At 37.3% G+C, this 26,571-nt stretch overlaps 2 protein-coding genes and 1 long non-coding RNA gene across 3 annotated transcripts; 2 read left to right on the top strand and 1 right to left on the bottom strand.

Annotated features, from left to right (window-relative positions):
* Positions 1–834: 834 nt before the first annotated feature.
* LOC133852272 (uncharacterized) lies at positions 835–2,873 on the top strand. Its single transcript, XR_009895911.1, has 3 exons — positions 835–1,156; positions 1,834–1,869; positions 2,677–2,873. It is a non-coding gene; the product is annotated as an uncharacterized LOC133852272 (long non-coding RNA).
* Positions 2,874–4,361: 1,488 nt separating this feature from the next.
* LOC133852673 (protein ALP1-like) lies at positions 4,362–5,804 on the bottom strand. Its single transcript, XM_062289438.1, has 3 exons — positions 5,313–5,804; positions 4,967–5,195; positions 4,362–4,870 (listed from the first exon to the last, which is right to left on the bottom strand). Exons 1-3 carry the CDS (start codon positions 5,802–5,804, stop codon positions 4,362–4,364), a joined length of 1,230 nt encoding a protein of 409 aa, XP_062145422.1.
* Positions 5,805–18,262: 12,458 nt separating this feature from the next.
* On the top strand, positions 18,263–26,217 carry LOC133851348 (importin subunit alpha-4). The gene is made up of 10 exons (XM_062287722.1): positions 18,263–18,636; positions 19,457–19,553; positions 19,642–19,733; positions 19,830–19,961; positions 20,264–20,449; positions 20,601–20,764; positions 21,002–21,080; positions 21,590–21,718; positions 24,948–25,075; positions 25,568–26,217. Exons 1-10 carry the CDS (start codon positions 18,403–18,405, stop codon positions 25,947–25,949), a joined length of 1,623 nt encoding a protein of 540 aa, XP_062143706.1. The 5' UTR covers positions 18,263–18,402; the 3' UTR covers positions 25,950–26,217.
* The last annotated feature ends 354 nt before the right edge of the window (positions 26,218–26,571 follow it).

Here is a 26,571-nt window from a genome sequence, read left to right as displayed (position 1 = left end):
TTCTTTTTTTTTAATAATAATTAAAAAAAAAAAAAAAAAGAGAAAAAAAGAAGAAGAAAATATAGGTGGCAGCCATCCTTTGGGAGGGGGGTGGCCTACGAGCCACCCCCATTTTCCTATTTTTCTTTGAAATATATATATATATATATATTTGCTTTTGGATTTTAGTTATTTTTTTCAATTTTTTTTTTAAAAAAAATCTATAATGACATGTGTAATACCCCGTATTTTTAAATATGAATATAAATATTTATTTACTAAGGAACATTTACCTTTATTGTTTTAGTTATAGTTCAATAAAGATTTAAACGGACCTTAAACTTTGAAATTACGAAAATGTGGTCAAATGAACTCCGTTTTGGTCGATTCAAAAGTCAAAACGCTCGTCTCAAAATCCTCTAACTACCCTCCGAATTTTATAATTTTTAGACTTCGTTAAGGGTACGAAAACACCTGCGAAAACTGCTGCATCTGTTTTGGACGAAATTAATGTATAATTGAGGGCCCATTCTATTCCTACATGAAACCAGCCCAACCCATGTGGATCCAGCCCACATGATTTAAACAATCATGTCCAGCCCACGTTGCAACCCAGTCCCAGCCCATCCTTCACGTAAGTAACAGCAGACATGGAGTTAAGCAAACTACCGTTTGATTGATGAAAGGCGTCCAGATGCTGTGTTTCTCCTCAGCACGTACGTCATGCATTACGTCACCCACATGACTCTCAACTTGCTACACACGTCTATGATTTCCAGCCCTTGATCACATTTCTCCAAATTGATCCAAGCCATCCAATTCATTGTAAAAGAAGGTGCTTCCCCTTTGATTCACGCACAGCATCTTCTCTTCTTCGTTCCCAGTTTCTCTATGCAGAAACTCTCCTTCTCTCTTTCTGTTTTTCTCATTCGGCCAGCAGCATTGAAAAGTAGAAATCTTCCTCTTAAACTCTCTCTTGCTCACCTTCGGCTTCTCTTAATTCCCAACAGAAGAATTCTCACTCAAAACACCTTAAACTTTCTTTTGATTCTCTTCCCTTTCTTCCTCAGTTTCGGCCAAGCAAGATAGGAAATTCTCTCAGTTTTTGCCCCTCTCTCTCTCTGGTTGCAGAAAACACAATAAGAAAAGAGGAAGAGAATAGCAACAATATCTCATTGTAAGTCCCTCTTCCTCTAGTTTTCTGTTGGGTGTGTGCGTGCGTGTAGGTGTAAGAAAACAAGTGAAACAATAAAAAGGAAACAAAAGGAAGGAGAAAAAGTAAAAGAAAAGAGACAAACAAAAAGAAGGGATCTAGAAGTCTCCAAGGGGTCTCTCGGTCAAGCACACAGAAAGAAAAGAAGCCAAAAAGAATAAAAGAAAATGAATAAAAGGAAGAGTTGTGTTCTCGGTGATTGTATATATAGAAAAGGAACAAAAAGTAGTCTATAGAAAAGGACAAAGGAAGGTAGAAAAAGGAAAAGAAAAAGATAGAATAAAGAAAAAAGGATTTTTTTTAGAATTAAATAAAGCTTTGTTTTAAAGCTTGTGATTTTATGAGTTTTAATAAGTACTAATATTTTAAGTTGTGTTTTAAAACTGGCTTTTCAAGTAGCGCAAAAGATTTATAAAACATGTTGTTGTAATGCCTAAGTAAAAAGTTATTATTTTACAAAAGCGTTTTTACGCCGCCCTAATATTTTAAAATATTTTAGGCGTTATTGATATTAATGCCGTTATTATGTGTTTAATTAATTGACGAAAGAAAAGAAATAATAAGGAGAAGATACCTTAGTTTCAGTTTTAGGTTTTAAATCTCATAATATTTCTCTAAACTTTTTATTGTAATTTATTTAGGAGAAGGTAGCAAAAATACTGCTGAGAAAATACCAGGTAAGGGAAACACTATCTCAAAACCCCGGCAAAGTTTTAGTAAAACTCTTTCAAAAGAAAAAGTCGGGAATTTTCTAAACTCTTTCAACTCTTTTAATATTACTTGTCTTTTTATATTACCATTATAAATATGCTCTTGTTATATGATGTGATTGAAATCTCATGTGATTATACTTGGTTTATATTTGATACATGTGCACCATATGAGTATAGATGATGATATCATAGTATATGTGTTACATGTGCACCATATGAGCAAAGGTTGATGATATCATAGTATATGTGTTATATGTGCACCATATGAGCAAAGGTTAATGATTTCATAGTACATGTTTTATATGCACACAGTTTTACCCCCGTGGTACCATGTCATAGACGATCCGGATCATATATGTGTTACGTGTTATGTGCTATGTGTTATGTGGGTAGCATGGCAACCACACGGAAGGACTAAAGTGTGGGCTACCGGCCGGGGAGGCCTTCACCTAGGGAAGTTCCCAACCCGGTACGGCTCTCCCCTGTGACGACAGGATGGGCTCATAGTCGTCTTTCGAGACGAGCCAAACGTGCGCCGCTCATGGTTAATTAGCGGATATTGGACCAAGGGTGATTAAAACTTACACGTAGCATAAATAATTCATGCACCATTTTACATTTGATATAATTGTATGTCAATTTACTGTTTCTTTACTTGCTAAATTATTTGAATTCTATTTAGAATTCCTGAAAAGAAAATTACACTATTATTGTTGTGTTTTCCTTACTGAGTTGTCGAACTCACCCCCTTCTTTCCCCAAATTTTTTCAGATGACACTGTAGACCGGAGTCTTTTCGTTATGGATGGCATAGACCCTACCCCTAAGAGCAATAGATCAATAAAGACCGGCCTAACTTTTGTATTGTGCATATTTATTTTGAATTTCTGAAAATATGATGTAATAATTAAAGAACTACTATGTATATATTCTTATAATGAAATATAGCCATGCGCTATTCCTGGAAAATTGTGTGCATGTTTTAGATTATAGAGATGTTTTATAGCTCAAGTTCGCGTTCCCCTTATATCCCAAAACGGGGGCGTGACAACATGTGGCATGAGTAATATGGACATATCTCGCCCAATGTGGCATTTTTTCAAAGGTTTTGGTAGTTTGAGCCTTTGAGAGACCGAAGTCGGAGTGTTAGCAATTTTTGGGGCTAGACACAATACCGGTGGTAATTTGGGGGACTAAACTGTAATTTTTCTTTAATCTTGATAATGATTGAAATATTCATTGTATACTAATTAAAAATTGAGTATTAAATTTTATGGACTAATGATTTTAATTTATTTTGCTTTATTAAATCTAAGATAAACACGTTTTTTTGTTTTAATTTTATGATTAATTTTAGTTAATTTTATTTAGTAACGAATATTTTTTCGAGTTTAATATAAATTATTTCCTTCTCATTTCTCGTGAAAAATGCCTATTTCATTCTCGTTAAAATTAAATTACTTATCTGCTTTAATTCAAAATCATAAACCGTTATTATCGACATATTCATTTACCACAAATTAATTTGAGCAAGATATATCTAACATAAAATAAAGAAACTAAAAGCAAACAAAAAATCTATGGAAAGGAAAAAGAAACAGATAGGTACATTATGAAGAAAGGTTGGCATTCAGTCAAATGCATAGCTCCATTACCGTTCATGAGCGGTACTGAAAATAAAAAAAGGTTCAAGTAGCGATCTCTAGGAATATCCGACATATATTATACAATAAACTGATACCAATAAAAGCAAAATATATGATATGATAAACCACCCGCATTACAAACCAAACCCCTTCAGGCGAAGATGAGAACCAACAAAAACAATAACCCTAACAAACAAAGGACGCAAATCCATGTAATACCACAACATCGCATAATGCCCCCGACAAGCCACGGCATGCCCGATGCGTTGCCCCGCGCATGTATGTGCACAGCGGGGTCCTCGTGTACCGGTTCAGCAAAATTTTGCATCAACTCATCTTCCCAGTAGAAACCCCCGGGATGATTCTACAATAATACATTAAAACGAGATGAGACTGCCACTGCAACATACACTTAAACATAAAAATCATTAACATGTAAATGTTGGTTCAATTTGAGGCCAGCGTTTTTTTACGAGTTCATACCTTTCTTAGGGGACACTTGTAGAAACGCCGCATGTAGTTCCTTTCTGTTCTTGAAACGAGGAGTCTCATGGGTCCAGCACCACATGTACAGTTCACCTCGACGTCCATGTCTACTTGGTAATGCGTTAAGAAAAATTAAAAAAAAAAAAAAAAAAAAAAAAAAACTTGTAAAACAAAATTAATACGGGTACAAAATCGTACATAAGAGTATATTTTACTCGAAATTAACCAAACACATGCGTAAAACCACAACCATACGTAATGCATATCCAAAACAAAAATTCACTACTTGTACAATATAATTGCAAATTTTTAAATTTCCTGCATTCTAGTGTCCATGACGGGTATCCCACATTGCTTGTGCAATGCCTTCTCTAAATTGGGCCATTTCAACGGAAGCTGCTTGGGAGAAGTCATAATGTCCTGAATTTGATGAGCCTGCCTCATCGTTGTTGCCATAATCATCTGGGTGCTCACTCATGTCTGCCTGATCGACGTCCATTTCCGGTTCTGCTGCATCATTGCCGCTGAAGATTTCATCATTCGGATTGTGTACCCCGACAAAGTTGTGTAGCGTGCAACATGCCAATATAATGCTAGGTTGACGCACCAATAAGTACCCAGGGATGCCATTTAATATACGCCATCTCCTCTTCAATCTAGCGAAGCAGTTCTCGATGATCATTCGCAACGATGAGTGCCTAAAGTTAAATAGTTCCTTGTACCCACGTGGCAACGGCCTGTTGCGATAAGTGTTGAGATGGTACCTCTCCCCTTTATATGGAGGCAAAAAACCCCGCGTACATGGATACGCTGAATCAGCCACGTAATAGTGCCCTTCATAAATAATGCAATAAAAATGTCAATATAGAAACAGACAGAAGGAAAATGTCTGATGTATACTTAAAGGCATTTTGACTACAAGGTACACACCATCTGTGGGCCACTCAAAACCGTTGTCACCTGTAACAGCATCCTTAAATACGAGACCATCGTTAGCTGTTCCCTCCCAACCAACGTACACGAACGTGAATAACATAGCGAAATCGCATATTGCCATCACGTTGTGTGTGCAATCATTTTTCCGGCCACGAAAGAGGTGTTGGTGTTCGACTGGGACTTCCGCCTTTATGTGTGTGCCATCGATCGCACCAATACAATCCTATCAAAATATAAGAAATAACAAAAATAATAAATCATAAAACCGGGGCATTCTATATAGTATTTGAAAGGTGACATTAATATAACATTGTTGTGTTACAAAAGGACATGAACTCACCTTGAACCAAGGATAATATTTGGGATCATCGCTTACATGTGGGGCCACCCCAGTCCTGTGACGAACTCTAATGTAAATCCTCGCTAGATGACCCACTGCACCAAGCACCGTCTTGATATGGCGGTTTATTGTCTCAGTGGAATGTTGAAAGCAATCTGACGCGACCCGCTGCCCCTGGCTGTGGCCGATAACCACAAGAAATATAGCCACACTTTCCTCAACCTCAACGTTCCTTGTACTCCTCTTGAGTTGGCACTCCCTCAACTCAGTACACAACGTTATAAACTGGAGTTGCTCCATGCGGAACATTTCCTTAAACGGCGATGGGTTACCGTTCAGCATGCACCTTATATACATAGCCCCTCGTAATGGCAAATTGCATGCCGGCATTTTGCAGTTTCCATCGTCATCGTCATCGTCATCTGATATGTCTAGCACAGCCAATATCAAATTTATTTCGTCATCAAATTCCTGTTCACTATCCTCATCCATGGCGTCGAAAGGGATGTTAGATCCATCCATCCTACCAACGGACACATTTGAGTTTAATACAGCTTCAAATAATTTGTACAACATACCAGTAAACATAGATTCAATTCAATTATTGTCACATATGCACACAGTAAAACACATATCACCAATCATACCACATTGCAATAACTAATACCGAAGTTACATTAAACTAACATAATTGGTCCTCAAAGTTAAGTGAAAATAGAAGAACACATTGCATCCGAATATAATTGTCTCATACTTAATACCTAAAATACAAAACAAACATAAATTACCCTCAAAGTTAAGTACAAATACAAGTAGCTATTTGTAATCTTATCCTGCCTGTCAATCATCAAGGGGCTTCTGCTTTTTTAGCCAGATCAATCTGCGTGCTCTTGTCATGCGGATCCATGCGGCTTGAATTTGTTCATCCATCAGGGCAACTGTTGCAGCTACGTAAACCTCGTCACTAACCTCATGCTGCAACTCGTCCAGGAAGTCGAGAGCACGATCCATCGGGAGTGCGGATCTGGCAGTGCTGTGCTGTTGTGTGGAACTCATATCCGACTGACTCCGCCGAAGCAAGATGTCTTTCCTTGCCTTCGCCATCTCCCTTAACTCGTCGTACAAAGCTTGCTTCGAAGCCACCATCGCGCTTTTCGTTTGCTTGGAGGCGTTTTTGCCTGAGGATCCTTTTCGTGTAGATCCCATATTGACGCCCAGTCCAATATCCCGTGCTAGGTCAGATGGTGTATCCTCCACCATCGGCTCTTTCCCCCTGCGCCTACCTCCACCAAATGAAGGTCCACCGGCCTCATCATCATGAGGACTGTCGAGGTCAACAAATGCCTGTGACGGATAACCTTTTGCTCGACCCGTACGACCAGCCCCACCACTATGCACGTGCATACCCTCCGTCTGCATACGGTGCATGAGACGTTCTTCCTCATCGGCGTTAGGCGGGGAATGTGCGGAGGATCGGCGGAGAATGCCCGTTGCAGTGGACCGATCAAAAAGGATCCCCAGCTGCTCATAGTTACGGCACCCCTTTGACTTGAAGCGTGTGATTCTATCATCGACCTACCAAAACCCGAAAAAGGCACTCAGTTTACATTTAGATGTTTTTCATGATTTCTATAAAAGATTGATCACACTGAGGTAATTTGGGATAGAGCATACCATCTTGGCACGCTCCCATTGCGTCGGGGTCCCACTGACGGTGTTTAATATAGGGTCCCAGCCGAAACCGGTTTCATGATTTAACAGGCCTGAGAAGTCTGTGTGGTCTTTACGAAACTTGTTGTACTTCGTCGATAGTTGGGTAGGAGTAAAAACCCTAATGGCCCTCGCATTCATTTTATTGGTCAGTTCCAGCCATGTATTTTTGGTCACGGTCCCTCTGACAATGGTACCGTTATGCACACATTCTAGAAGAAGTTCGAGCAACATGTCAGCTTCCTCAGGAGTCCACTCAATTCCCTTTCCTTTTGGCATGGCACCTCGTTTTCTATAGTATGGAGTGAAAAAGTAGGGCCATTAATTTGCTATAGTTATGACGTAAGGAAAAATATCCAACCAAAAGCACATGAAGTTGACATATTTGTACATAGCCCCTCACACTACCACCTCATTCTCCATATCCCCTCTAATGACAGCGATGCATTGTATGAAAGTATATTTTTTTTATAGACACAATTGGTATTTACGAGGGACATTGACTATAGAATTTAAATTAATTACAATCTAAGATTCCAATATATGCCTATAGTAAAAAAGTTATAAAATGCATTATTTGTACAGCATACATTAAGAAACAGGTTGTGAGGTACCTTTCGAATATGAGATGTTTTTAACGCGTGAAGAAAACACTGCTTCTTGCTTCTCGTCGAATATGGCTGTATAAAATGTAGCATGAATTTAAGACAACATTTAATTTGTGCTATGAGCATGTTAAATCTACCACAAAGTTATAATTTGTGGTTAGTTTTTTTAATTTGTGCCGGTTTTGTTTTAAAGTTAAGAGTGGTTCGAACACAATTTTTTTTTAAAGATATGAGTGTGTTTTAAATTAATTTGCTTTTCATAAATTTTTTATTACTTTGTGGTTTTTTTTTTTTTTAATTTGTGCCAATTTTGTTATGAAGTTAAGAGTGTTTTAAAGATAAATTTATTTTTTTTCAACATATTTGTTACAAATATGAGTGTCTTGTTTATAAATTTTTTTTGATAATGTTTTGATTTGGGGGTATTATTGTGCCCATTTTCATTTTTTTTTTATTTTTTTAAAATTTTTAAATTTTTGAAAGATATGAGTGTCTTTTAAATTAATTTGCTTTTCATAAATTTTTGATTACTTTGTGGTTTGTTTTTTTCAATTTGTGCCAATTTTGTTATGAAGTTAAGAGTGTTTTAAAGATAAATTTATTTTTTTTCAACATATTTGTTACAAATATGAGTGTCTTGTTTATAAATTTGTTTTTGATAATGTTTTGATTAGGGGGTATTATTGTGCTCATTTTCATTTTTTTTTTCAATTTTTTTTAAAATTTTTTTTAAAGATATGAGTGTGTTTTAAATTAATTTGCTTTTCATAAATTTTTGATTACTTTGTGGTTTGTTTTTTTAATTTGTGCCAATTTTGTTATGAAGTTAAGAGTGTTTTAAACATAAATTTATTTTTTTTCAACATATTTGTTACAAATATGAGTGTCTTGTTTAAAAATTTGTTTTTGATAATGTTTTGGCCATAAAAAAAAAAAATATATATATATATATATATATATATATTTGTGTATTGCCAAAAAAAAAAAAAAAACAAACAAACAGAAAGCCATATAAATAGCATCTATAGTTGTGGTCAGTAAAAACAATTAGTTTTGTATATTGATCAATGGATCATATTATGCTATTTTTTTTTCTTTTTTTTTTTCAGTGTTTAGATAGTAAATTAGTTTTTGGTAATGGTTTGATAAGTTAAAAAAAAAAAAATACATCAGAGTGTGTTGTGATTTTATTTTCAAAGGTTTGAGTGTTGTGTACTAAAAATGTGTTTTTGACTAAATTCCGATTAATTTGCTTTAATTTTTTTGGGTTAATCTGTTTTCTACTTGTCCACACATACTTTTTAAACCTTTGTTAAGTAAAAAAAAAGGGACAGATTGTCAAATTGGCACCAAGTCTATTGTAATTTGGCATATTGTTGTTATCCTAAGTCCTAATCAAAAAACAATTTGCACTTTTTCTACAAATTCATTCAGAAAATCTACTTGATGTTATGAAGTCGAGAAAATAGAAAAAGGGACATTGACAATTATTTTGTAAACACACGAGATGGATGTGACCAAGAGAAGAACACACTAAAACAAAAATCACCTCCACGGAAATTATTTGGTCTAGAATTCTACTAGTATGAGATATATTTTTGTTAAAAAATAAAGGATGTCCATTAAAAAAATTACAACAGATCAGTTGTCATGCCGGTCCATTAGATATGATTCAAAAAAATAATTATACTTGCAACAAAAAAAAAAAAAACAATAATAATAATTATACTTAGAAGAAAAAAAAAAACACAGATCAACGAAAATTATGATCTTGAAAATCCAAACAAACAAACAGGAACAACATTTGAACATTAAAAATGGAATACCTATTTTAAAAAATAATAACAATATAATAAATCTCTATAACAGTCTCTTAAACACAAAAAAGTTCTTGTACAAATTACATAGAAAAAAATGAAACCATAATCAACAACAACAAAGACGAAATTGAAACTAACCCTCCAAGACCGTGTTCTTGGACCGTCCACGTGCACTGTCTTAAATGGAGGAGTTGAGTATTGTTCGGTGTTGGAACCAGTTGAGGAAGAATGCTCATCCGAGGAAGAAGGCTTCTCTACAGACATTTGAGGTTTTACCTTTTGATCCACGATCTTATAGCCAATTTCTATTCACTGTGCAAGGCCGTCACTCACAACACAAAGCCCCAAAATGGTTAGTTCAGGTATAATAAATAGAATAAAAGCAAATAATCAAAAAATAACCTACCTATCTGATGGGTGAAAGACCCCAATCTTCTTTGCCAACGAATATTGCTGCAACAGGCAGAAGGAGGTGATGGAAGCCTGAAAAGCACCCTGACACGCTGCTTTTCAAGCAATAGTAACAAGCAGCATCTTCTACCTCAGGTTTCTTGTTCGCCAGGAAGAAGAAAATGAGGGAAGCTGCGGTTTACACCCACAAGAGTTCACACCTAACGTGTAGAGTCTGAGCATGTGATAAGACAAAAGCTTCAATTACTCTTCCAAGAAAAAGCAAATTTTTTGAGATTATTTGATCTCGATGACCCAATAGAAAAAAATTAAAAAAAATAAATAAATAACAAGGCCTTGGATGTGTTCACGTACAGCAGCAAATTTATGAGTTTGCACACAATAAATTCCCTTCCTCTCCTACTGGCCCCCCCCCCCCCCGGTACACGTACAACAGCAGCTCTTGTGCACCTGGTCTTACCCGATGAATGCTGCAGTGACTGCAACTCCCCCCTCTTCGGTCGTCGACGACAACAATGAAAGGAACTCCTTGTCTTCCATCTCTGCAACTTTCTTGTCTTCCATCTCTGGGACAAAGAATGGATTTTATTTTGAATGGATTTTATTTTTTTCAGAATAAACCAAAAAAAAAGGTATGGGTGAATTTTAAAAAATATCACAATAAGACAAATAGGAGAAGTTTCAGTTACTTTTTGACTTTCTCATCCTTGTATGCTATAACTTGATGGAAAAAGAAGGCATTTGGTGCATCACTGAGGAGAGGGCTGAAACGTGTTGATCTCGAAGAAGGCTACCTGCAACTCTGCCAGACTAGTTTCTAGGTAATTGAATCCTCTATAGCTACTTTGCTGTTCGAGTTGTAGTCCCCAGGAAGTCTGATTTCTGCCAGCTCTGAATTAACGCATCGACTCACCTTGAAATTCAAACTTCATTCAATCTTCATTCAAACTTCATTCAAGTGCCAACCGGGTATTATTCAACTTGGATCCGGATTTCCCGGTTTGAATATTGAATAAACATCCGAACCAAACACACCATAAATTACCCTTATACCCTAGTTTTACCCTGGTGTTAGGCATTCTTTTCCTTCCACTTTGCTTTAGCAGATACTACTCAAAGCTCTCTGCCTCTCTGCACCTCACTACAACTAGTCAGCCTCTCCATTTTTAGCTTCCTCCTCCTCCGTCTGCCACTCTCCTCCCAACCCAGGCCCAAATGACCCGCCCCCACCCATGGTCTGCATCATAGGCAGCGGCATCGGCGGCTCCTCCGTTGCCCACTTCCTTCATCGCTACTCCTTCAACCCCTTCATCCTGTGCCTCTACGGCTCTGCCTCAACCGACACCAATTAGCCAGTGGCGATGGTTGTGAACGACAGACCGTTGAAGAGGATGAAGAGGAAGGTCTTCAAGGATTTCCACAACTTCTTTCGTTTTCCTCCCGCACCAGAGGAGGCTGACAGCAGCCCTGGTGCTACCCTCCCTGCTGACCTGGCAACTCCTGTTCCGAGTTGCGGACTGTCCAAATCTGGTGGTCGTGACCCTCCACATGGTGGAGGAGGACGTTACCGGATCTACTCGTCGATCCGTTTACTGTGACCAATGCCGAGTCGTGGGCGATTCTTTTTCTTCACTGTTAAGATGCTCAAAAATTTAAAATCTAATATCTATTTTTAAAATTTTAGTACCCGGTCTGAATAACCGGGGTAGCCGGTTAACCGGCTATCCGGTCATCGAAGTCGATAATCGATTGGCAATTTTTAATAACTGGCTACCACAAAGCCATTTACTGATTTTAGGTTCTATCAGAATATAAAAAAATATTGGTTTTCTCATAATTTAAGGTATATGTTCCCCCGTAGCCGAACAAATTATCATGTTTGTGAAATCATTAGCGTAACACTGAAGGTGGAGATAAACATCACTAAGCTACTCATTCCAATTTTCTATCAAAGTTGTGGTACCCTTAAGCATGTTCGGAGTCCAACTCAAATATAAACATTTAGCTCACTTTTGTTGTAATGCCCCCTCCTCTCAATAATTTATAATTATCGAAAGTTAGGGGTGTAAACCCAGAACCGGTTCTCGGTTAATGGCCAATAACCGAGAATCAGGGACTCTGAACTGAGAATCGGCTCAGGGGTCCTCGGTTATTAAATTTCAATAACTTTCTCCAAAACCGCGTACCCCCGGTTACCCTAATAAAACCGGTTATCCGAAACGGATAGTGATTTTATTTTGGAAGGAAAACATCAAAGAAAGTAAAAGAAAACCAGAGTTTGGGACAATTGTAGGGTCAAGAAATAAAAGAGTTTGGGGCAATTGTAGAGTCAAGAAATAAATGCTTAAAACTGGGTGTAAGGCACTAAGGCAGTCCGCAGAACAGAATGACGGAATTAATTATTAACAATTGTAATTTTATTGCCCATAAAACATGGTAAGTTTAATTTATTCACTGTGGCTCAGTAAATAGAAGACCAGTGAATAGTGATTGTTCTACACTGTTACATCTCATAAATTATTAAATTATGAGATGTAACAGTAACACTTAACATATTAATACTTGAATAAAATGAAAAATTACAGTTTAGTCTCACAAATTACCATCCGTTTTTCAGCTAGTCCCATAAACTGTCAAGTGTCAACATTCTGACTCCAGCCTCCAAAACTACCAAAATGTTTGAAAAATGCACATTTTGATTAAATATGCCCATAATACACCTGTCACGTGTCATTTTTCAATTTTTTTTAAAAAAGAAAAATAATAAAAACTAACTCACTTATGCAGCTGGAAGGGATCCTGCTTTGGGACAATCTACAAATGGAGACCGAGGAGAAGGAGCTGCCAGCCCTTATTCTTTATTCTTTCGATCGATGACCTCAATACGTTCCCAGGGGAAGACAAAACCCGCCTTTACACTGGAAGGTGGGGAAGGCGGGAAGCTTTGGGACAGCTATAAACCAGATCCACATTTTTTTTAAAAAAATTCGGTAAATTCTTGATTTTTCTGAATGCGAAGGTAAGTAGCTGAGAAGATATGGAGCGTGGTTCGATCTTCGTTTCTTAGCAAAACTTAAAATTAGGTCCCGTTTGGTTGTCGATAAATGGTAGGAAAGTAAGAAATTATGGCTTTTAATCTGAGATTCCTGTGTTTGGTAGCTGAGAAAATTGAAATAGAGCTTTTACGCCCTCGCTGACTCGAGGTTGTACTAATTTTTGAAATTATTAGTTTTATTATTTTTCAACTTTTGAAGCGTAAAAGACGTTATAGTAATCCTCCATTTTCCTCCTGTGTATCCGAGATTCAAACCCCGTTTGCAAATTTCTCCTCGTTTGAATTCAACCATAAATGTCACCGCGAGGTTTTGACACGCCCAAATTTGTCTATTATTAGTCTACGTTCTTGTGAATTTTCCAAAAAATAAAAATTAAAGTTAAAAGTAAATTAGACGGCGATTTAAGGCTACCCCATTCACAACCATTTTCTTTTTTTTTTTAAAAAAAAAAAAAAAAAATTAAAGATTTTTTTAGATTAGTTTTTCATTTTTTTTCTGTAGTTTTTTATTATTTTTCAATTATTATTATTTTTTTTATTTGAAAAATGATACGTGACAGTGGTATTATAGGCATATGTCGCCAAAATGAGCATTTTTCAAACGTTTTGATAGTTTGGGGGCCAGAGTCGAAATGTTATAGCACTAAACAGGAGATTTCCAACTATTTTCTCTATATTTATGGAACAAAACTACTTTTTGCTTCCCTATAAAAAAATACCACACAATAGATTCCCTTACATTTTCCTATATCAATTAAATATTATTTTTTTACTCTTATTTTATTCATTTTCTTCCTTTCCTACTTTTTCTCTCTTCCCTATATCAATTAATTATACTTCTTTTATATTAAAATAATACATAGGGAATGAATAGTATACATGTATACATAGGGAATTACTATTCATTCCCAACCCCCTCATCTAAATATAGGGTATCTGCTATTGAAGGTTTTTTAATATTTTTTATGAAATTTTCCCTAAATATAGGGAAGGGAACCAATATAGAGTAACTGCTTCTAGTGCTATTAGAGTACTAGCAGCAGTCTCCCTACCATTTTCCCTATATTTAGGGAACAAAACCACTTTTGCTTCCCTATAAAAATACATCTCATAATAGATTCACATAATTTCCCTATATGAATTAAATATATTTTTTTTTACCTTTTTTTATTATTTTTTCTCTTTCTTACTTTTATTTTTAATCTATTTCTTTTCTTCTCTCACTTCTTCTCTCTCGTCTTCTCCGGCTGATGGCAAGAATGAGTCAATGGCAAAACCCACTGTAAAAATCATCATCTCCTAGAATCATTCATAGCCCAGTTTCACAATTATTAAATCCAGTACCACCCACCGGCCGATCAACCGAAAGACCCACCGGAAATCACCCTCTGCTTTGCCAAAAATATCCTCACCTGGGTTCATCGGTGGCAACCCACCGACGATCGGCTCCTCTAGGTTCGCGGGTTCCGGCGATCTCCCTCTCCGTCTACATCTCTCTCTCTCTCTCGGGTTCATTCTCTCAAACTCCCGATCTCTCTCTCTCTCTGATCTCTTGGATTTTCTCTCAGTATCTCACGGTCTCTCTCTTTCGTCTCACCTTCTGTTCTTCTTGAAAAAAAGAACGAGTAAAAGAAAAGAAACAGAAAAAAAAAAAAAAAAAAAAAAAAAAGGAGAAGGAGATGAAGTGAAGGAGATGAAGAAGAAGAAGTGATGCGGCTGAAGGAGAGAGAGAAAGTTAGCGAGACAGATTTTTTTCATTAAAAAAAGTTATTGGGAAGCTACAGTGCTACCCAACCAAAAAATGTAAATTTGAAGTATCTACTGTGGGGTGATTTTTGTGAGATTTTGTAAAATTTTCCCTATATTTAGGGAAGGGAACCAATAACGGGAGACTGCTGTTAGAGCACTAGCATCAGATTCCCAACCATTTTCCCTATATTAAAGAAAATTTAGGGAACCAAACCATTTTTTTTTTCCCTATAAAAAAACACCATACAATAGATTCCCTTAATTTTTCCTATATCAATTAAATACTATTTTTTACTCTTATTTTATTCTTTGTTCTCTTTCTTACTTTTACCACTAAATTATTATTATTATTTTTACTTTTTATTTTCACAGTATCTCACTCTCACTCTCTCTCATTTATTTCAGTCACCGTTGCGTGGAGGCTCTTGGCCTCCTGAGTCTTGAATGGCCGAGCAGTCTTCTTCATCAGTCATCTTCTTCAACGATCCCTGGAAATCCTTCACGAAAACGAACCTGGCCTGGCTGTTTTCCTCAATGGCGTCGTTTAGGTTGCCGGTGTTGTTGCTACCATAGAGCTTGTTCTTCTTCTCTGGAAACTTCCTCAGGGATTTGACGGAGTTGAGTTCCTGAGAGCGAGCGGATGGCGTCGCTCAGCTTGTTGTGGAGGACTGGGATGGGCCCGGAGAGCTGGTTGGCGGCGACGAAAGGTTTGAGAGGAAGCGCAGATGGCCGAAGTTCGGCAAGAGCGCGCTAGAGAGATTGAACTTGTAGAGGGACAACAACTCGCTGGCGATTATCGCCTTGTTTTTTTCTTGGCTCTGCTGGAAAGGGCTGTATCGGCAGGCAATGAAGCGGAGGAACCATGAATTGGTGAAGTGGCGGTGGCCGTGAGAGTGGACAGACGCATCTTGTTGACAGACAGTGTTGCAGTGGCGGTGGCCTCGAGTGTTGCAGTGGGCTACAAGGGGAATTTGGTGAATAAGAAGAGGGAAGAGGATCCAGCGAGTGAGGGTACAGCTACATGATAGTCAGAGAGAGAGAGAGGTGTTTTTGTCTATTAAAATATTAGATTGGGTAGCACTGTAGCTACCCAAGGATGAAGATGCATAATAGGGCGTCTGCTGTGACATACTTTTTTGTAATTTTTTTTTCAAATATTCCCTATTTCAGGGAATAAAACTACTTATAGGGCATCTGCTACTAGTGTTCTTAGCAATTTGTGAGGCTAGTTGCAAAACAAATAGTAATTTGAAGGACTAAACTGTAATTTTTTCTTAATAAAACCAAAGAAATACTCTTTTCCTAAGAACTGCTAGCATCATATTGACTTTGAAGCTACCATCTATTGCAAACCGAGCTATTCTAGATGCACCCGACCATTCTCTTAAACAATAGATCCTTTACGCGCAAGAGTGACACATACTGTTGCATCAAATTTTCTCCTGAAAAAGTAAAGTAAAATATTTTTTTTAATATATTGTTATTATAAACAAAAAGTCAGTTATCCGGTTATAACCGGGTGTCTATAAAATTAATACCCGGCTTCGACTTCGGGTACCCGGTTATAAATAATTAGGTACCAAACCGGTTTTTCGATTTTTCATTTACCTGAAATTAGTTTTCCAACCAGTTATAACCGGTCAGAAATTACACCCCTAGCGGAAGTGTTGTTGTAGTGTTTCTAAATTAATTAATTAATTTGTAATAAGCTAAGATGTCGCCTCAAGCATCATAATATCAAAATATATGCAACGGAAATATAATATTGATCTTAGCACACTGGCTATTTACCTTAGTAACTTTTCCTTTTCTTTTTTAATCTCTGATATATTTTCCTTTAAAGGCTTGGAATTGTATTTGACAGTGAAATAGTTTTACTTTCCGTCGTATTTTATACCCGTATTTGTTGAAATGGGTAGCACTTTCATTTAATTATCAATTAGTTAAATTGGGGGAGTTATGAGTAATATTCTGAATTATTTACCATAATTAATTAATTTTGAAGCTGTTACATAGAATAAAAAAAAAAATAATGAGAAACTGCCACTTTCTATACTTAACCCTTGACATCTGATTTCTTTTTTATATCATACTTACTTGTCTCACTTATGGCAGTCGTATAAAGAAGGTGAAAAATCTTAAGTATGAGGTATTCACATTACTTTTCTTCTCATATTATTGATTCTTACCATTTTAGAAATTACCTTACTTACTTAGGCATCGTAGTGTCTACCACCGGTGCATGCGACAAATCATTCAAGTTGTATGATAGTCATATAATAGTCGCTTAAATAGAGTTACTCTTTTCACGATAATTAGGAATATCATATTCTGAGCATACTACTTTTCTTTAGTTAAGTAATTATAAAAAGAAATGTAGAGAAAATTTTGTTTAGTCCTAAAATAAAAAGCCCAACTAAAAAAAGTATATTCCATTAAGAGTGGGATAATTCTATAAGTCACTTTTATGTCTCTCCAAGAATGATGTGGCTTTTAAAATTACAACTTAATCAAAATTTAATAGTGATCAATCACAAGTTCAATGGTTATTTTAAAAGTCACATCATTTTTTTATGAACAAAATAGTGACTTATAGCATTACTTATTATGTAACGACATAGGAAAAAGCGTTAGCCACATCTGCGCTACAACTCTAAAAGGGACTAGTCAATTTGAAACTTTCTTATAAAGCCTAATTTCACACAGTAACTAGACAATGTGGACTTAACACCCATGAGTATCTTTATAAACCACTCACTCTATGTGAGATATTCATCTCCTCCCAATATGGGACCAGAATGTTATAAACTCATCCCTTTAAACCCTTGACGTCCACGTTAATGTCACGTCATGCTGCTCTCCAGTACCATATAACATGGCGTTACTAGTTGGCTTTGATATCATTTGTAATAACATAGGGAAAAACGCTAGCTACATCTATGCTATTACTCTAAAAGGACTAGTCAATTTAAAGCTTTCCTAAAAATTCATTATAAAACTTAGTTTCACCTATTAACTAAGCAATGTGGGACTTAGCACCCATGAGTATCTTTATAAACCATTCTCACTCTATGTGAGCTATTCATCTCTTCCCAATATGGAATCAGGGTGTTACACATTAAGAGTGCGTTTGAGATTGTGATTTTGCAGATAAAAAATGCGATTTTAAACCAAATTGTAGAAAGTGAATAGTTTGGAATTTCGCTTTTTAAAAATGCACAATTCTAAATATTAAATTGTGATTTTGTCAAATACTTAACTGCATTTTTAAAAACTACATTTTTAAATCGTATATTTTAAAATTGCTACTTTTAAAAAAACCATACTTTTTTTATTTTTTTTTTATTTTTTTATTTTTAAGATGTAGACCAATAAGCAAGCCCATATGTCATACCATCTGCATGATGAATTTCATTGAGATGCATGAACCAACGGTAACAATTTTGGTAATTGAATCCCAATTTTCATGCACGCCAGACACCATTGAGGAGGGTAGTCAATTTGAAACTCCTAGCCACGTATGCCCGGATGTGCCCCCACACGTACAAGGGGAACCTGAGCGAGCAAGTTAACTCCCCCAAAAATATAAAACGACCTTCTCTACCGAAAACAACCCTTAATCCGACCCGTCTTCAATATCTCTATCCCTCGTTCTCTCTCTCTCTCTGACACTCTGTGCTTCGAACAGTTGCGGAGCAGAGGAATTTGTCGCGGAACCACCGAAAAGCGAGGGCACAATGTCTCTGCGGCCGAGTAGCACGCGCACGGAGGTGCGGAAGAAGGCGTACAAGACGGGGGTGGACGCGGAAGAGGCTCGGAGGAGGAGGGAGGACAATCTGGTGGAAATCAGGAAGAGCAAGCGCGAGGACAATCTCTTGAAGAAGCGGAGAGAAGGCCTCCTCGGCCTTAACTCCCAACCCATTCAGCAACTCGCCGATGCGTCCCAAAACGCCGCCGCTTTGGAAAAGCGGGTATTACTCCTTTTATTTATTTGTTTGTTTTTTAAAATTTTTGTACCGAGTCTGGGCAGTTTTGGGTTTATGATTGATGGGTTTTTTTTTTTTTGGATTTATTGATCTGAAACTTTTACTTTGATGAAAGATGTAATTTTGGGTTGATTGATTGATTTATTTTTTTAAATTTTGGGGATTTGGTTTGTGGTTTGTTTGGTTGATTAGAAAATGTAGGAAAAGGGGAGGAATTTGGATTTCAAAGCTTAGGATTTTGGTGGTTTGGGAGACGGGAAAAGTTACATATTGGTCTAGATATAGGTTTATCGTTTTGATTGATGGCTTTTTGTGGGTTTTCTTGTTTTCTATGTTTGGTTGCGAGAAATGTAAGATCAGAAGTTGGATTCTTTGGTTTCTCGCTGTTTGGAGATGAGAGAGAACTTGAATTTCAAGTCAACTGCGAAAGACGCAACAAACTGGTTTATGGTTATTCGGACGCAACCTTGTTTGTTGGAATTATCAGAAATTGTGTTTGGTAATTGAGGAAATGTAGGATAGAAGAAGATTAATACGTTTTGAATCTTAGGTGTTTTAATGTTTTGGAACACCCAAAAGATGAGCTGCTTAAATCTGAGTTTGACGAGCATTCAATCATATAAATATAAACCTTCAGTATATTTTCCTTATCAGAATCATCTTTATGGATGGTGAAGTGTAACGCCCCATTGATGAGATCTATTCAGAAACTGAAGATTCAATGTTCTATTCAGTGCTACTTGTTTTGATAATTATGGCTTTGATGTTTGATTTTCATGTGTGTTGTTGTACTGTTCTTTAACAGCTAGAAAGCATTCCTGTGATGGTACAAGGAGCATGGTCTGATGATCCTGCTTCACAGTTGGAAGCCACTACTCAGTTTAGAAAGCTATTATCGATAGGTATGGATGAAGTTCCCAGCATATCCTTTTAAGGGAATCTCCCTGGATATTGTTAACTGTTAATCTGCATTTCTGAATTTTTGTGTAGAGCGCAGCCCTCCAATTGATGAGGTAATCAAAGCGGGTGTGGTTCCTCGATTTGTGGAGTTTCTGGGAAGGCATGATCTGCCCCAACTGCAAGTAGGGACTTGTTATAGCTTTAAGTTTCTATGCAAGTGAAATTGTTGGTAAGAGATGTCAATATGATACCAAGACTGAATTTGCTTTTGCATGCAGTTTGAAGCTGCATGGGCTTTGACCAATGTTGCATCTGGAACGTCGGAGCATACACGAGTGGTAATTGAGCATGGTGCTGTCCCCATGTTCGTGCAACTTCTTAGCTCTGCCAGTGATGATGTCAGAGAGCAGGTTGCTTCACTTCTTTTGTTTTATAAATTTCAGGAAGTCCTCTGCTTGACTTTTCTGTTTATGCTTTTTGTTTTCTAATTTTCAGTGCTTTTTTTTCCCTATCACAAAAATTCTGCCCCCCTATATCTCTGATTTTTTTTTTCCCCATGCTCAGCTTTGGATTTTCATACTTCTATATTCATTCTAAATTCCAAATAATTCCCAGCTTAATTATCTCCCCATCTGTTATGTTTTCTCTTTTGATTTCATTCCTAATATGTTTGCAATCCTCACTTATCCTCACTTTCTTGCTTCTTGAACAGGCGGTATGGGCTTTAGGTAATGTTGCTGGTGATTCCCCAAGTTGTAGGGATCTTGTTCTTAGTCATGGTGCGCTTGTGCCGTTACTATCACAGTTAAACGAACACTCAAAATTGTCCATGCTGAGGAATGCTACATGGACTCTATCTAACTTCTGTCGTGGCAAGCCACCAACAGCATTTGAGCAGGTGAGAAGTCATCCTTGTAATTTCACTCTTTAGTCACTATGCCATGTGGATGCTGTATATTAGATTTTCATTGTTGACTTGACTCCTTCCCGAGCAACCACATATGCTGATAAATTATTTTGATGGTAAAAACTGTCCTTGGCTATTTCAGGTGAAGCCTGCCTTACCAATTCTCCGGAAACTTATTCACCTGAATGATGAAGAAGTTCTGACTGATGCTTGCTGGGCCCTATCTTATCTTTCAGATGGCCCGAATGATAAAATTCAGGCTGTTATTGAAGCAGGTGTCTGCCCACGACTTGTGGAGCTTCTGCTGTAAGTTCCTGTGCTCTCTACGAATCTCTCAAGTATATGGCACTGACCTCCATATATTCTAGCATGGTTGTTTTGCATTTTCTCCTTTATGACACTTCAAGAACATATACCTCCATCTATGTGTGTGTGTGTGTATTTTGTATTCTGTTGCTCTTCTTTATAGTTGTGTGTTATGTTACTGACTAACATTTGTTTTTGTTTTTGTTTTTTTTTGTTTTTTTTTTAATTTTTTTAAAGTCATCCTTCGCCCACAGTTCTTATACCTGCACTTCGGACTGTGGGAAATATTGTTACGGGTGATGATGCACAGACTCAGGTATTGACAATAATTTGTACACGTTTTAAATTCTTACCATGTTGCTTATTGGTCAAGGTCATTATTGTTCACCTGATACTGTTGGAGGTTTGTCCTATTGTGTACCATGTGCTTGATTTTTTATGTTAATTGAATTGCTTTGATTTATCTCTAATTATCTTGCACCTATGTTTTACTTTTTAGTGTAAATTAGTTAGGAGTGACAAAGCATTTACATTAAGGACGTTTTCTTTGCATACATTAGTTCAATTTTCGATCCTTGAAATACAATAACCAAGTCAATATCAATCTATGTTTTGAGAAGCATGTATTAGAAGACTGTTAATTAATGTAGCTATCCATATTTAAAATATCTTTTTACTCTCTCTCCCTCCCCCCCTCTCTCTCTCTCTTTCTCTCTCTCTCTCTCTCTCTCTCTCTCTCTCTCTCTCACGTGTGCATTTGAATGAAACTGCTGTCTTTTCTTCCCTATACATAACAACTAATTGACCTCAATATGTATTTTTCAGTTTGTAATTGAGAACAAAGTTCTCCCTTGTCTCTATCAACTTCTTACACAAAATCACAAAAAAAGCATCAAGAAAGAAGCTTGTTGGACAATCTCAAATATCACAGCTGGGAATAGAGGTCAAATACAGGTAAAGAATTCTCTTTATGTATGATGTATCATGAAGATTCTCTAATGTGTCCAACTATATAAATGGAACCGACTAAATCCACGCTCCTCATCATTGTTTGGTTACATGATAGTGTTGGTCAATTATCATTAGCACGAAAATTGATAACTGTGTGGTATTCTTGATCAAAACTAGTGGTTATTGAAATATTCTTTAACCATTACTAGATAGTAAACAGATTGGTGTTTTTTACTTCCATTTTTTGTTTGGCGGGGGAGCGGAAGGGAAGGATACTGTGCCTACCCCATACCTTAGACAGATAAGGTTTCATCTTGTTTGTAGTGGACTAATTTCTTATATGGAAGCTATGTAATTAATTGCTTCATCAAATGTGCTGGTCTTGACTCTTTATTCCTCATCCTTGATTGCTTATTCTTGTTTCTTGGTTATTTTTTTTTTCCAAGTTGTGTAATGATTTTCACAAACATTGTGGAAGATTGCTTTTCTTGATGATTTGCTTATTGGCTGCTCTTACATGTTTGCATGGGAAGAGAATCTCACACAACTTTTTTTTTATTTATTTTGTTTTTTTTTTTTTATTGTATGTAAACCCACTTCTTTTTATGGCTAAAATAAAAAGGATCTCCTTTGGAGCCATTTGTTCCGAAGAACTTAATTCATTGATGCAACACAACAGTGAAATCAAGTAGAAAGTTGAAGGGAGATTGGAGAAGTGGGGAAGAGAGAAAAAGAAGAAGCAACTAGATCCTCTACATTAAATGTGGAGCTAATACCATGGTTGGGCGAAAGGTCAATGACATATGCATTTGGTCCGACCCATTGCAACACCTTGAGAGTGTTAACGCTACGAGCTTGCAATTTTCGAATGGATCTAGGTGGGAACCGTTAAGGTTTAATCCGGACCATGACAGAATCTCCTATGCTAAATGCAGTGTGATGCCTATGTGAATTGGCTTGAAGTTTATATTGGGCATTACTTGCTTGAATTTGTTTACTGATTTCGTCATGCAAGTCATGAGCATGTGCAAATGCTTCGTCTGACTCAGAAACCCTAGCATGCGGAGACATCAGGAGAAGGTCTAAAGGTTTCCTACGCTTATAACCATGGACAACTTCAAATGGACTCATGCCTATGGACCTATTGACAGTGCTATTGTTTGCAAATTGAGTTGTAGGGGAAATCAAATCCCAAATATTTCCTAGACTACAATTGAACACTTCAGTCTAGCCATTTGTTTGAGGATGGTAGACTATGTAGAACTTCAGCTTCGTACCAACCATGTGCCATGCCATAGGGTTTTTCAGAAATAAGTCATATACCTAACATCCCTATCAAACACTATGGTCTTGGGAAGACCTTATAATTTGACAACCTCATCAAAATAGAGCTTTGCAACTTTAGAGGCGTATGAAGTCTTGGCGCGCTAAATGAAGTAGGCCATCTTGGAAAAATGGCTCACTACCACAAAGATGGAATCTTGTTTCTTTAAGGTACCTGGGAGCCCAAGCACAAAGTCCATACATCCTGCCAAGGGTAGTCTGGTACAGGGAGGGGAGTGTAGAGGCCAGTGTTTTACTTTTTGTGCTTGGCCAACTGACATATTTGACATTGACCAATCAAATTGGCAACGTCTCTCTTTAGGCTCGGCCAATAAAGTTGGCACTCCACTTCTTCTATAGTCTTCTCACGCCCAAACCGTCCCAAAAGGCCATTCGCGTGAATCTCCCATTATAAGAAATCTTGCGTTGACGAAAGCTTGTTGGCCTGGAATAAATATCAATCTTGAAGGTAATAGCCATTTGCAATAGGGCACAATCCATCTTGTATGGCTATATATACCTCTCCAAAATTAGGACGTGACTCAGTCCTCTTTGAGTCTTTCAAACCCTGTAACCTTTACACTCATCATGGAGAGCAAAGTTACTTGATGACTAAGTGCATTGGCCTCCTTGTTCTCAACTCTTGAACTATTCTTCAACACAAGTGAGTTGGCTTGTTAGAACTCGACCCAACGACCATGCCTATAATTGAGTTTCTTTTGGAAATTGAGGTAGCGTAGGGCTTCATGGTCAGAGCATAGCACAAACTCTTGCTGCAGTAAATAATGGTGGATGTGGCATAAGGCTTGCACTATTGCATAAAACTCTATCATAAGTTTGAGCACTTTTGTTTAGCCTCATTCAGTTTTTCACTAAAATAGGCTATCAGGTGATGATGCTCCTGACCAAGTGCTCCACTTATGCCAATACCCGACGCACGAATTGCACTCCACTTCGAATGCTTTCTTGAAATTTGGGAGTCACATGACCAAGGCTTTAGTCATTCTTTTTTAATCTCCCCAAATGCTTTAGCTGTAGCATTCACCTGAATTCACCTTGCTTCAAGCGGTCCGTGATGGGAGACATAATGGTGATAAACCCTTTAATCAATCAACGTTATAGTGAGCCCGTGAAAGCTACGAATGTCATGGATATTCTTGGCTCAGGCCAGTCTATGATCGCCTGAATTTTCTGTTGGTTATCTGATATTCCCTCATAGGAAATTATGAACCCTTAAAAGATGACTATCGGTAAAGAAGAAGCACTTCTTAAGGTTGGCATAAAGACTTTCTTTTCTCAAGGTGGCACAAACCTGAGTGAGGTGGTTCAAATGTTGCTCCGACTACTTGCTTGGTACGAGGATGTCATCAAAGTACACGATGAAGAATTTATCTGTGAAAGGCCTTAGTACTTGTGTCATCACTCTCATAAAGGTACTTAGAGCGTTTGATATGCCAAACGACATGACAAACCATTCATATAAACCATCCTTCGTCTTGAAGAAGATCTTCCACTCATCTCCGGGATGGATTCTGATTTGATGGTGTCCGACATTGGCATCCATACACATGTGATCGGTGGCTTGTGTTTGGTGTCCATGTCATTCACCCAACAAAACCATTATACAGGTTGGCTATAATGCAGACGGTTGTGGGTTTGCATGTGCTCTCATCATCATTAGACAACAAGTTTTAACAGAACTGGCGTTCGGTTCTTTACAAGGATGCTAGGATGCTAGATGAATGTAGATTTTTTAAGTCTAACGTGCCAATTATGTTGTAACATTGACTCTGGATAGCAGGGAAACCTTGTTCTCTGATAAATGACTTGCTAAAAAATAATCATGTCTTTGAGAATTTTACTGGTTGAACTCCTTAAACTTACTATTGGTTCTAATTCTGTGTTACAGGCTGTTATTGAGGCCAATATCATTCTCCCTCTTGTACATCTTCTCCAACATGCTGAGTTTGATATCAAGAAGGAGGCCGCATGGGCTATATCAAATGCCACTTCTGGGGGATCTCATGAGCAGATTCAGTATGTTTTACTCTCACACTAGCCTTTCTTCTTTGCCTTCACTTTGTAGCTTACGTATATGCCTGATAACTCACATGGATACCTTGATACCTGTGTTACTGATGCCTTTATTTGTGGTTCATTTTATGTTCTTTCCCATAAACCTTTTCACTCTACTCACATCTTCCTTTTTACTAATCTAAATCAAGCTAAGACCATATCATATACTCCTTGTCATGAAGCTTGGCTTCTCTAAAACAATGTCTAAATAGTTTATGCTTGTTCGAGGTAATGTTTTGGCGGCCATTCTTATGTTTGTGACAGTTGAAGGACTGAACCTTCTGGTTCTAATCTTCTTACAGTGGGCAAGTTGAAGAACCCTTTTCTTTGGACCTTACTTAAGAGACTTGAATCGCAAAACTGATCCATGAACTTCATGTTATAAATTCATTTTATATTTTTGCAACATTATGCATTAGACAAAGCGTGCTTACACGCATGATGTTCTTGTAGATTCCTGGTGAGCCAAGGTTCCATTAAGCCGCTATGTGACCTTCTTATCTGTCCTGACCCAAGGATCGTGACAGTGTGCCTAGAAGGGCTTGAGAACATTCTGAAGGTGGGTGAGGCCGACAAAGAAATGGGAATGCATGAAGGAATAAATGTTTATGCGCAACTGATTGATGAATGTGATGGGTTGGATAAGATTGAGAATTTGCAGAGCCATGACAACAATGAAATTTATGAGAAGGCTGTGAAGATCTTGGAGAGATATTGGGCCGAGGAAGAAGAGGAAGAGCAGAACCCCCAGGAGAATGGGAATGGAAATCAACAAGGTTTTAGTTTTGGAACAAACCAGCCCAACCTTCCTCCTGGCGGCTTCAAATTTGGCTAAATTGGCAGTTTAGGATTCCGTTTTCTAGCCTTGTAGGCTTCCTTACTTTCCCTGTTTAAGCGATATTTATCGAACTTCTTTTGTATTGCCCTCGTTGCCAAGGGTCAGGGTTTTTGGTCTGGCACATAGGCTATTTGTCTACGAAATTTGGTACAAGTGTTACGGCTTCAACTTGCGGGTTTCCATCTTGATGTGTATTTTCTATACATGATAGCTAAAAAGTTGTCATTGTGGTTCCATTTACTTGAAATCGCTTTTGTACTTCTTAGCTTTTGTGTCTGTGTTTGTGATTCTTGGATTATTAGTGAGTTCTATGGAACTAGCGACCCAGTGTGGGGTAAGTCTTGTCGGAGTATATCTTGGTGCACATTTGGTACATGAATCGGTTATTTCTTTAAGAATATGAATTGAGTATTAATAGGAATATAAGAGGTCGGAATGGAATGACTATTTTTTTTTTTTTTTTTTTTTTTGTTTCTTTTGTTTGTGGACGATATATGCACTCACTAAAATTGAATCAAAATTTCTAAAATACTCGAGATTTATTTATAAAACAAATTTTGAAAATTCCATTGATGGCCGACAACCACTTCCTAACTGAACATGTATGTTAGTGTGGTCT

Source organism: Alnus glutinosa, chromosome 12 (genome assembly GCF_958979055.1).
Source record: "Alnus glutinosa chromosome 12, dhAlnGlut1.1, whole genome shotgun sequence".
Classification (NCBI taxonomy): Eukaryota; Viridiplantae; Streptophyta; class Magnoliopsida; order Fagales; family Betulaceae; genus Alnus; species Alnus glutinosa.
This window is presented reverse-complemented; position numbering and strand designations above follow the sequence as displayed.

Bases quoted from the DNA above. Each gene is read 5' to 3' on its own strand.
- LOC133852673 (XM_062289438.1), bottom strand. From the start codon at position 5,804: ATGGATGAGGATAGTGAACAGGAATTTGATGACGAAATAAATTTGATA. The intron at 5,196-5,312 runs GTGAGTTCATGT...ATATTTTGATAG, and splicing joins AATATTATCCTTGGTTCAAG to GATTGTATTGGTGCGATCGA. The intron at 4,871-4,966 runs GTGTGTACCTTG...TTATTTATGAAG, and splicing joins TTTTGAGTGGCCCACAGATG to GGCACTATTACGTGGCTGAT.
- LOC133851348 (XM_062287722.1), top strand. From the start codon at position 18,403: ATGTCTCTGCGGCCGAGTAGCACGCGCACGGAGGTGCGGAAGAAGGCG. The intron at 19,734-19,829 runs GTAGGGACTTGT...TTTTGCATGCAG, and splicing joins ATGATCTGCCCCAACTGCAA to TTTGAAGCTGCATGGGCTTT. The intron at 21,719-24,947 runs GTAAAGAATTCT...TCTGTGTTACAG, and splicing joins GGAATAGAGGTCAAATACAG to GCTGTTATTGAGGCCAATAT.